At 34.4% G+C, this 12,500-nt stretch overlaps 1 protein-coding gene across 1 annotated transcript in view; it reads right to left on the minus strand.

Annotated features, from left to right (window-relative positions):
• LOC145255562 (dynein axonemal heavy chain 6-like) overlaps positions 1-12,500 on the minus strand; it is a 277,781-nt gene that overhangs the window by 91,503 nt on the left and 173,778 nt on the right. Inside the window, exons 43-45 of the mRNA XM_080114017.1 lie at positions 10,778-10,909; positions 9,282-9,377; positions 3,849-3,989 (exon numbers count right to left, since the gene is read on the minus strand). Coding sequence (XP_079970143.1) covers positions 3,849-3,989; positions 9,282-9,377; positions 10,778-10,909 — 369 coding nt within the window. The remainder of the gene's footprint in view (positions 1-3,848; positions 3,990-9,281; positions 9,378-10,777; positions 10,910-12,500) is intronic.

Genomic DNA, 12,500 nt, shown 5'->3' on the forward strand with positions numbered 1-12,500 from the left:
TTGCCTTCCATACTTGTATCCTCAGTAATTATTGCCTTCCATACTTGTATCGTCAGTAATTATTGCCTTCCATACTTGTATCCTCCGTAATTATTGCCTTCCATACTTGTATGCTCAATAATTATTGCCTTCCATACTTGTATCCTCAGTAATTATTGCCTTCCATACTTGTATCGTCAGTAATTATTGTCTTCCATACTTGTATCGTCAGTAATTATTACCTTCCATACTTGTGTCCTCAGTATTTATTGCCTTCCATACATGTATCCTCAGGAATTATTGTCTTCCATACTTGTGTCCTCAGTAATTATTGCCTTCCATACTTGTATCCTCCGTAATTATTGCCTTCCATACTTGTATCCTCCGTAATTATTGCCTTCCATACTTGTATGCTCAATAATTATTGCCTTCCATACTTGTATCGTCAATAATTATTGCCTTCCATACTTGTATCGTCAGTAATTATTGTCTTCCATACTTGTATCGTCAGTAATTATTACCTTCCATACTTGTGTCCTCAGTAATTATTGCCTTCCATACATGTATCCTCAGGAATTATTGTCTTCCATACTTGTATCCTCAGTAATTATTGTCTTCCATACTTGTATCCTCAGTAATTATTGCCTTCCATACTTGTGTCCTCAGTAATTATTGCCTTCCATACTTGTATCGTCAGTAATTATTGCCTTCCATACTTGTATCGTCAGTAATTACTGCCTTCCATACTTGTATCGTCAGTAATTATTACATTCAATACTTGTCTCCTCAGTAATTACTGCCTTCCATACTTTTATCCTAAGTAATTATTGTCTTCCATACTTGTATCCTCAGTAATTATTGTCTTCCATACTTGTATCCTCAGTAATTATTGCCTTCCATACTTGTATCGTCAGTAATTATTGCCTTCCATACCTGTGTCCTCAGTAATTATTGCCTTCCATACTTGTATCGTCAGTAATTATTGCCTTCCATACTTGTATCGTCAGTAATTATTGCCTTCCATACTTGTATCGTCAGTAATTATTATCTTCCATACTTGTGTCCTCAGTAATTATTGCCTTCCATACATGTATCCTCAGTAATTATTGCCTTCCATACTTGTATCCTCAGTAATTATTGCCTTCCATACTTGTATCGTCAATAATTATTGTCTTCCATACTTGTGTCCTCAGTAATTATTGCCTTCCATACTTGTATCGTCAATAATTATTGTCTTCCATACTTGTGTCCTCAGTAATTATTGCCTTCCATACTTGTATCGTCAATAATTATTGCCTTCCATACATGTATCCTCAGTAATTATTGCCTTCCATACTTGTATCCTCAGTAATTATTGCCTTCCATACTTGTATCCTCAGTAATTATTGCCTTCCATACTTGTATCCTCAGTAATTATTGCCTTCCATACTTGTATCGTCAATAATTATTGCCTTCCATACTTGTGTCCTCAGTAATTATTGCCTTCCATACTTGTATCCTCAGTAATTATTGCCTTCCATACTTGTATCGTCAGTAATTATTGCCTTCCATACTTGTATCCTCAGTAATTATTGCCTTCCATACTTGTATCGTCAGTAATTATTGCCTTCCATACATGTATCCTCAGTAATTATTGTCTTCCATACTTGTATCCTCAGTAATTATTGCCTTCCATACTTGTATCGTCAATAATTATTGCCTTCCATACTTGTATCGTCAGTAATTATTGCCTTCCATACATGTATCCTCAGTAATTATTGCCTTCCATACTTGTATCCTCAGTAATTATTGCCTTCCATACTTGTATCGTCAATAATTATTGTCTTCCATACTTGTGTCCTCAGTAATTATTGCCTTCCATACTTGTATCGTCAATAATTATTGCCTTCCATACATGTATCCTCAGTAATTATTGCCTTCCATACTTGTATCCTCAGTAATTATTGCCTTCCATACTTGTATCCTCAGTAATTATTGCCTTCCATACTTGTATCCTCAGTAATTATTGCCTTCCATACTTGTATCGTCAATAATTATTGCCTTCCATACTTGTGTCCTCAGTAATTATTGCCTTCCATACTTGTATCCTCAGTAATTATTGCCTTCCATACTTGTATCGTCAGTAATTATTGCCTTCCATACTTGTATCCTCAGTAATTATTGCCTTCCATACTTGTATCGTCAGTAATTATTGCCTTCCATACATGTATCCTCAGTAATTATTGTCTTCCATACTTGTATCCTCAGTAATTATTGCCTTCCATACTTGTATCGTCAATAATTATTGCCTTCCATACTTGTGGCCTCAGTAATTATTGCCTTCCATACTTGTATCCTCAGTAATTATTGCCTTCCATACTTGTATCGTCAGTAATTATTGCCTTCCATACTTGTATCCTCAGTAATTATTACCTTCCATACTTGTATCCTCAGTATTTATTGCCTTCCATACATGTATCCTCAGTAATTATTGCCTTCCATACTTGTGTCCTCAGTAATTATTGCCTTCCATACTTGTATCCTCAGTAATTATTGCCTTCCATACTTGTGTCCTCAGTAATTATTGCCTTCCATACTTGTATCCTCAGTAATTATTGTCTTCCATACTTGTATCGTAAGTAATTACTGCCTTCCATACTTGTATCGTCAGTAATTATTGCCTTCCATACTTGTGTCCTCAGTAATTATTGCCTTCCATACTTGTATCCTCAGTAATTATTGCCTTCCATACTTGTATCCTCAGTAATTATTGCCTTCCATACTTGTCTCCTCAGTAATTATTGCCTTCTCATACTTGTATCCTCAGTAATTATTGCCTTCCATACTTGTATCCTCAGTAATTATTGCCTTCCATACTTGTCATCTCACCACATTCAGGGCCCATAGCACAGTGAATGAAGACGTTGAATCTCTATACTTCCAGGTGAGCATTGTCTGAAGATAGTGGTTTCAATCCTAAAATGACCGGATCCTTCATTAAATAACCCGAAAATAAATTGGAAGAAAATATTAGTTTTATTCATCTTAAAAAGCTAAATCATTCCAAAAATCCGTAGACGTTACCGTGAATCTTGCAAACATGGATAATATTTTACACTCGAATCTCTATTTAACAAGAGTAAGCACAACGTTTGGAGGATCCTCAAACTACCTTGGTCTTCAGGGGATATGAACCATTGAGGAGGAGGTTTTCCTGGTGACAGTATCAAACTGTGATGCCGAAACCCTAACCCATCTCATAATAAAGAAGTACCTTCTGTGGAGATCACAGCCATATCCGACTCTCAGAAATCCTACAGAAAATAAGGATTTCAACACCTAGCGGTGAACCACAGTCTTAATTTTGTAGACCCTACAATGAAGGCTACTACGAATCAAATAAACCAGCTAAATATCATGTCACAATATAACGAGCGTGCAGTAAGCCTTACCACTGTGTCAACCAATGCTGCGATAAAAAAGTCCAGTGATAGGCGAATGGTGAAACACTGCAGTACTTTTTTGGCGACTCGTACAGCTGCACTCGCTCCGATTGTATTGCTTTTCCATCGAAATTTGTCTGCAATGCTGAGAGGGAGACCCTGGTAATTGAGCAAACTTAGGTCTCCAGGCCTGCATCTATCGAGCCAATTCTTACTTTGAACTTTGTAGCCACAGCAGATGCTGCAGTGCACCGGACTAGACGCAGAATGCAATTGTCTTATTAGACAGAAGGCTGCCATCAACAAAGGATTTGAAACATAAAACCTTTTATCAAATGACCGGATTCTACATTTAATAACCCGGAAAGGATCGATATGCCGTAAAAGAAAACCAATAAACCAAGCAAACATCATGTCACAATATAACGAGCCTACAGTAATTCTTACCTCTTCATCGGCCAATGCTGCGATAAGAAGTCCAGCGATTTTCAACCGCGAAGCTATCAGCTCTTTCCTTTTCTTCTGGGCATCACTTTCTTTTACCTTTGACTCGTATTCCACTTGGATCGCTCGCAGATGATTTTGAACCTGAAAACAAAAGGGAAAGGGGGACAAAAAATGTTTTTGTTCAACTGAAGTATCAGGTTGTCTGAAGATATCGACTACCTGACAAAAAAATGCACCAAACGTTAACGTTATTGTTTTTTTCTTTTCCTTTGCTAAACTCCATCATGCTTTGCAAAGCAAAAAAAAAAGCAAAAAAAAAAAAACAAGTTTCCTCTAGGAAACAGCCCAGAACAAACCAAATCAAACATGAATACGTATTTAAAAATAAAAATATTTAAAAATAAAAATATTTAAAAATAAAAATATTTAAAAATAAAAATATTTAAAAATAAAATATTTAAAAATAAAAATATTTAAAAATAAAAATATTTAAAAATAAAAATATTTAAAAATAAAAATATTTAAAAATAAAAATATTTAAAAATGAATATATTTAAAAATAAAAAATATTTAAAAATAAAAATATTTAAAAATAAATTATTTAAAAATAAAAATATTTAAAAATAAAAATATTTAAAAATAAAAATATTTAAAAATAAAAATATTTAAAAATAAAAATATTTAAAAATAAAATATTTAAAAATAAAAATATTTAAAAATATAAAGTACTTAAGACATAAAATCTTTTTTACCAAAATGACTAGGTGCCATTATATAACCCCAAAAAGTTGATATGCCGTAAAACAAAACAACCAAACCAAACACCACAAAAAAATATTTTAGGATACAAACACTTAAGACATAAAAACCTTTTACCAAAATAACTGGACTCGGCATTAAATAACCCCAAAAGGGTTGATATGCTGTAAAATAAAACACCCATACCAAACACCATAAATATATATTTTTAATATATAAAGAACTTGAAACATGAAAACTTTTATTAAAATAACCGGATATGGCATTAAATAACCGGAAATACAATTCCAGGGAAACGTCTTTGTTAGGCAAGTTGGCTATACATTGACCAATCAGTTGCAGGGTTCATTTATTTCATCACTCGCAAAAAAGAACTAATTCAGCCCCTTGGGAAATCACAGTCGACCATCAGAGAGAATTCTGGAAGCAACGAGCCTTGAAAGCTATATTTAAATAATTATTTTAATGGAAATCGGTCCAGGCAAAGCATGAAGCTATTTGATGTAAGGAGCTTAAAAAATTTTTAAATACTATTTCAAGTTTGAAAACTAGTGAAGATGGATGGCTTTCGATTCAGAAAACAGCAATTTTTCCGTCTTATTTCCGGCATAATCACATTGACACAATGGTTCTCATTAAATCACTAAAGTTAAGCAACATTGAGCCTGGTCAGTACCAAATGGGTGACCATTTGAGAATTTCAAGTACTCTATGAAGGAGGACGTCGACACCCCTCTACGAGAGCTGCAAAAACGTAACATTGTCACCCCCCACTTAATAGGAATATACATGTGACAGGGAACTGCTTGTGAATTTCATACACTCATGAAACTTTCTCCTTTGGAGGAAGCTGATTCAACTTGCACAGGGTTAATGCCATTTCTGTACACTGGTAATTCTTACCCATATGTCAGAAACATCGCTCATGGAATATGAGGATGAAATGATAAAATAAAATCTGCTAGTCTTTCGATAATTACTCCTAACTTGAGCAACAGAGGATGCAAGAGGGCACGATTCTTATCTAAAACATCATCAACTCTCACTTCCCTTATTTCTTCTTTTAGTCCTCACAATCTGAGTGCGATGTTTCTGACAAAGGGAAAAAATTACCACCATCTATGCAGTCGTTTATATTCCAGAAATTACAGGTTGCAGATCTACAGTCATTGTTCATCAGAATTTGGGTGGAGTCTACTGACCATCTGCATCGCAAGCCTCTATACTCACTTCATATATTTAAACTGAAGAATATAATAGGAGTTGTCTACCTTAAGTTTGAAAATGTGCAAACAAATGAAAATCTCTGGTCCACCCTCGCCAATCTTTTACGATAAACACCCGTCTAGCTGAATCCACTGTCAAAAACTTTCCCCATTCTTTATCTATGCCTAAATCAAAACGTAGATTCCATGAACAAAGCTTCTTTCTTAGAACTGCACGCTTGTGGAACTCTGTTCTGTCTGCCTGCTTCCAACCTGACTACAACCTGGATGTCTTCAAGTCCAGCGTAAACAAATTCCTGATGAACCGCCCCCTTAAGCAGACACTTTATTAAATCTCCACACTAACGTACCATACTTACAATAACCCTTATCCCTTCCGGGCCTTGATAAGTGGTGTCAACCTTGTAAAAAAAAAAAAAAAAAAAATGAAAAAATGAAATGACTTCACTGCATTCTGCGGCAGAGCTGGATGGGGACAGCTAGTGTTTACAAAATACATACTGAAATATTCCTCGGTGTTGGAATTGAGTTATTTTTTAAAGAAATTTCTATTTTAATTTTTTAATTTGCTGCAATTTCGAAATAACTGTGACCTATGTGACCCATCTGTTGCAAAGTTTCTGTCTATAACTCTCACATTCCCTTGATGTTCATTGTTTGATCCTCTGCTCTTATTTATACGGTAACTATAGCTCTCGCTTCTGTCGCCCTCACTTTCTTTCTCTTTGTGCATTAAGAGAAAAAGATAATGATTGAAGGAAAACTCACGCAAAATGCATACTAAAATATTCCTCAGTTTTAGGATTAAGTTATGTTTCGAAAAATATGTCTATTTCAATTGTTCTAATAACTTGCCAAGTGACCCATCTCTTACTTACCTTCTGTCTATAACTCTCACCCTCTCTCATTATATGTCTTTTTAACCCCTCATTCTTAATTAATATAGTATTCCCCCCTCTCTCTATCTCACTTTCTCTTTCTTACTCTTTCTCTCTCTCTCTCTCTTTCTCTCTCTCTCTCTCTCTCTTTCTCTCTTTGTATTAAAAGATAATAATGAAAGGAAAGCATAAAAAAGTGGAATAGTCCAATAGTCCATTATAAACAAAAGTGAATATCACCACTTGTAGGTATACTATTTAACAAGTAACTGTATGGGAGGAGGGGAAAGAGAGCAAGAAAGGGAAATATATAAAGTAGATTCATTCGGATGTTGAGACTGCTGCATATTACAAACCAGATTTCTTGTAAATATCCGGCATGGCTAGACCAACAATGACGAGTACTTGTGCATCTTTGTTACCGCGATGAAATAACGTTATTATTTAGAAAGCTATTCTAAACATAGGAGGGGGAGGGTGTTTTACAACTATTCTCTACTTTCACCAAACAATTTAATAAACAGAAATATCGTAAAAATTGAATTTAACTTGAAAATACTAGTAAAAAACAGAAAAAAACCCCAATAATCTGATCAGATTACCAAGTGTTTTAAACGGCGCTCAACATATTCTGGTCCTTACGCCAGGTGCTGGTCTAGCCTGACCGGATATTTACAAGAAATCCGGTTCGTAATATGCACGAATACCAACTTCCAGTTCATGCAATACACTAGCACCAATAATTATTTATTTTATGTTTTTATTTTTTGTACGATATATATATATATATATATATATATATATATATATATATATATATATATATATAATTTAAAGGAGATTAGAATAATAGTCTAAAGAGCTAAGTGTATTTTAATGTAATAGTGAAATTACTAGTTTAATTAAAATACAGGAAATGCTCGTTGTAATTTAGATATATAATATAATAAACTCGATAGTTAAATGTCCTAGAGCTAATTCAATATTAAGTAATGTGATTTATAATTTTAAAATTTTAAAAATTTTAAAAATTTAAAAATCAAAATTTAATTAAATTAAAAATCAGTTTCATAAGAAGGAACAACAACAAAGTCAATTATCTGTACGATCGTTTCGGAAATCCGTGCTTTTTATTTGTGGTATACATGAAGTCACGTAGAACAATTATACATAGTTTTTTTGGTAAGCACGGTCTCCTCATCAGCAAATTTAGGAGGATTTCTATTGAATTGAAAAGACACCAAAAATAAACCTAGCATTAAAAGTAAGGCAGATGAATCTGAAAAATTGAAGTAAAAGGTTTGGATTTAAAATTTATAAGAAAATTAATAAGAAAATTGGTATAGGTTAGAGATAGAAATGAGTAGAGAAAATATATATTTTTTTGAATTTACATAATAAATTTGATTTAAAAATATATAGATATATAATTACCTTTTGGTTTTTCTTTTTTTGAAATCAGGAACTGTATTTAAAGTAGTCATTTAGATGTTTGCTATTGCTTTTTATTTTATTGAATGATGAATTTTAAAAGGGCGACGCTCGTGCAGTAAATTGTTTCCGTTAGCGTATTTTGATTTAAAGACGCTACAGTTAATATCTATAGAGAGAGAGTATTTATTTTGCAAGTTTTTAAGGGGAGATAATTGTCATGGCTTTATTTATTATTTGATTTACGAGTCTAAGGGCGGTAATTGGTTTAACTTAATTTATTAAAAAAAAAAAAAAAAAATCTATTTTTACTAATGAGTAATTTTTAATGATTTAAGGTGGTTTATATTTATTAAATTTAAACCAACGTTTATGATTACATGATAGAAGCTCGTGTCTTGAATTTACTAGTTTGGTTGTGCTTTTTATATCTTCATATTTTAAAATTTTTAGGGTTTCTTTTGTACATAATGTACAAAATTTATCTCCTGGTTTATATGATTTGCAAGTCTCAATTATTTGCCATTTTAAGTTGAAAGAAATATTGCTATTTTTTAGTTGCCAAATATAGTTGGATAGAGTAGTTTGGTTTGATAGAGAGTTATTTTTAAAAGAATGTTTGTGCGTTGAAATTCTATGTTTTATTGGGCCAGATGTGGAACCAATATATATTACCTCTTGATTATTATGATTATTTTCCGTTAGGTCTATTGTTGGATTATAATGTGGTGGGTTGGTTAATAATTGATCTGGATATAATTCACAAATTGCATCACTGTGATTCTTCTGCTCCAGTGAATTTGCTGCACCTGTACCCCATAAATTACATACCTTCAACCAACCCGACTAGTAACAAAATCCCGTCCCTTACCATAGACTTTTCTAGATGCCAGAAAACACTACTCTATTCTTTTCTTGAACCGTTTACCTTCGGAATTCCCTTCCCTGCTCCACGTTTCCACGACCATACCAACATGCAGAAATGTAAAAGTATTGTAAGCAAATATCTTACTGCCCAACATTCCTTCTAGGTTCCATCCACCTATAAATCCGGCTCATATCACAGTTGCCACTTTCGTCTCAGTTGAAAAATGTCTTGCTTCATGGATGGACAACGATGAGCGAGAATCTTAGTTTACCTTCTTGAGGCTTTCCTGTTTTGACGCAAGTCGTTTTTCGGCCATTTTTAAAGCTTCCTCTGCGGCAGCCAGCTTCTTTCTTTTTGGTTTCACCATCTGAATAATAATAATATAATAATAATAATAATAATAATATTAATAATAATAATAACTACAAGAAACCTTCTCTACCACCAATAGCAATGACCAAGAACACATTGCCTGAAAGTACTTCTTTTAAACTCCTCGGCCTAACGTTTACAGGGAATATGAACTGGAATAGATACATTGAGAGCATTGCCAAGGCTGCTGCAAGGAAGGTTGGCTCCCTCTACCGTGCTAGAAAACTACTTACGCCTGACAGTATCCTATACCTCTATAAGGCAACCATTCGCCCATGTATGGAGTACTGTTGTCACATCTGGGCTGGTGCATCTGCTGCTTGTCTCTCGCTCCTGGACAGGGTTGAAAAGAGAGTCGCCAACCTGACAGGTCCTGAACTGTCATCTAGGCTTCAACCTCTGTCCCATCGACGAGATGTTGCATCCCTCTGCCTGTTCTACAAATACTTTAATGGTGAATGCTCTGACGAACTGCAAACACTTGTACCTCCCCAACGTAACTACCCCCGACAAACCCGACAAGCTACTAAGTCTCATCCCTTTACAGTAGAGATCCCTAGGTGCAAGAAAGCCTTTTACTCCAATAGTTTCTTCCCCAGAACTGCGGGTCTTTGGAACTCCCTTCCGGGATTCTGCTTTCCCAACTGCAATGATATGCAGAAGTTCAAGTGTAATGTTAACAAACATCTTTCTACTCATCTCCCTTCATAATGACCCCGCTAATTAAGTCCCTGATAGTAGCCCCCTGCTTCAAAATGGCACTGTGCCTTGTTTGGGGTGAAAATTGAATAAAAACAAATAAATGAAATAAAAAATAATAATAACAATAATAATAACAATAATAATAATGATTAACGCTCAACGACTGTTTTTTGGCGGGTAACTTCCTTGGTTGGCTGTTTGGCTGACAAGGGAACTAAAGTCCTGATTATGAAAGATAAGACAAAAGAGAGTGAAGTGACAACCTTTAAGCCAATCACTGATGTAGCCTGGTGTTTCGAAAAACAGAGAAAGAACAGGAAAAAAATAAATAAATACGAAGATGTTAAATGGGAATTAGTGAGACTCTTGAAATTTGAAGAAGTCAAGGTGATTCCCATTGTAATTAAGACGCTTGAGACCATAAAAAAAGACCTTTAATAAAAATAAAATTTCATAAAAATAAATTTAATAAAAAATAAAATTTATTTAAAAAAAAGTTGAATAAATAATAAATTTAATAAAAAAACAGTTCCATAAAATCAAATTTTTTTAAAAATAAAATTTAACAAAAAATAAAATTTGATAAATTTAAATTCATAAACACTATTTATAATAATACGAAGTGAATTTAATTCATGTATTGAAAATAATTCTTTTATATACAATGCTAGAAGTGTTGTGCGATATGTTTACCTTGTTGACAGCATAATGTCGCTCCAATGCCAAAATCCATTGGCAAATCGATTTGCAGGCAATCGATACATGCGCCACAATTTTGGGGTTGAAATCATTCTTTTGGGTGTATGCTTTTAGTTTTAGCAAAACCTGTAATAGCAAAAAGAAATAAGAACGCCTAATAACGTCTACAACAAAGAAGGGAAATGGACGAAAGCAAGTATGGCTAAGTTGGAACAATTACATCAAGGGCATTGCTAGGGCCGCCGCAAGGAAGGTGGGCTCTCTCTACCGTGCTAGAAAACTACTAACACCCGAAAGTATCCTGTACCTCTATAAGGCAACCATTCGCCCATGTATGGAGTATTGCTGTCATATTTGGGCTGGTGCATTGCCTACTAGTCTCTCGCTCTTTGACAAGGTTCAAAAGAGAGTCGCAAATCTGATAGGCCCTAAACTGGCATCTAAGCTTCAGCCTCTGTCCCATCGACGAAACTTTGCATCCCTCTGCCTGTTCTACAAGTATTTTAATCGTGAATGCTGACGAACTGCAAGCATTTGTGCCCCCACGAAGTGAACAACCTCGACAGACCCGACAAGCTGCAAAATACCACCTCCACAATGTAGAGATCCCTAGATGTAAAAGATCTTTCTACTCCAGTAGTTTCTTCCCCAGAACCGCTAGACTTTGGAATTCTATTCCAGGTCACTGCTTCCCCAACTGTACTGACATGCAGAAGTTCAAGTGCAACGTGAACCGACATCTTGTTGCCCAAATCCATACATAGTACCCCAGTAGTTGTTTCCCCTGATAGTAGCCCCCTACACCAAAGTGGAAATGTGCCTTGTTTGGGGTGTAAATGTAATAAAAGAAAAAAAAAAGATATGATCCTCTCTTTATCTAATGTTTAAGGCATTTGATAGCATGTGGCAAAAAGGTCTGCTGTTGACACCACACTTTATAACAGACACGACAGATCCAAGGTGTTGGTTTAATTAATAACCTTTGTTACGTTTACTGTGAAGTAAATCAAGAAAAACGTACCTTTTCTTCCTTAAATGACTTCAACGTGGAAGTTATATTGACGGTGACAAAAGAAAACAAATTAATCAACAACATAACATTTTTTTAGCCTTTTACACACAGAAAGACACGTCTTTTTATTTTACATGTTTACACAAAAGAGAAAAGACATGTCGTATATATTTTCGCAAAATTAAAGGTACACTTAAGGTGAAAGTACAGTCAAAGAGTAGATAACTCTGCCAGTAATTCTAAAAACACACGTCATCAGTTAACAGACAAAAGGAGATAACTCTAAGTTGCTTATATCACTGATAAATAAGTGAAAGGGAGATAACTCTTCAGTATTTAAAAACCCAGCAACATTGATAAATTTCCAATCTAAACCAATGGCGGAAACCTAGAGGAAAACGTCCAGTCTGTAGTGGAAAATCGGGCATAAATAGATGGTAACATTTCATGCTGCTAAGACTAAGCCTCTTTCCTTTAATAATTACAAGAAACCTTCTCAACCACTGATTGCTTCATCCCAAATCCTCAGCTTAATGTTCACACGAAACATACATGAATCGGAACAGATACATTGAGAGCAATGCTAAAGCTGCTGCAAAGAAGGTGAGCCCTCTACCTGCATTAGACTTGGAAGTATTTTTTCCATGTAATGGGTTTATTAACAGGAAAACTTTAATACTAAAAATCCATTAACCATTTCAAATT

This window comes from Euprymna scolopes, chromosome 31 (genome assembly GCF_053919585.1).
Source record: "Euprymna scolopes isolate OS-2025 chromosome 31, ASM5391958v1, whole genome shotgun sequence".
Classification (NCBI taxonomy): Eukaryota; Metazoa; Mollusca; class Cephalopoda; order Sepiida; family Sepiolidae; genus Euprymna; species Euprymna scolopes.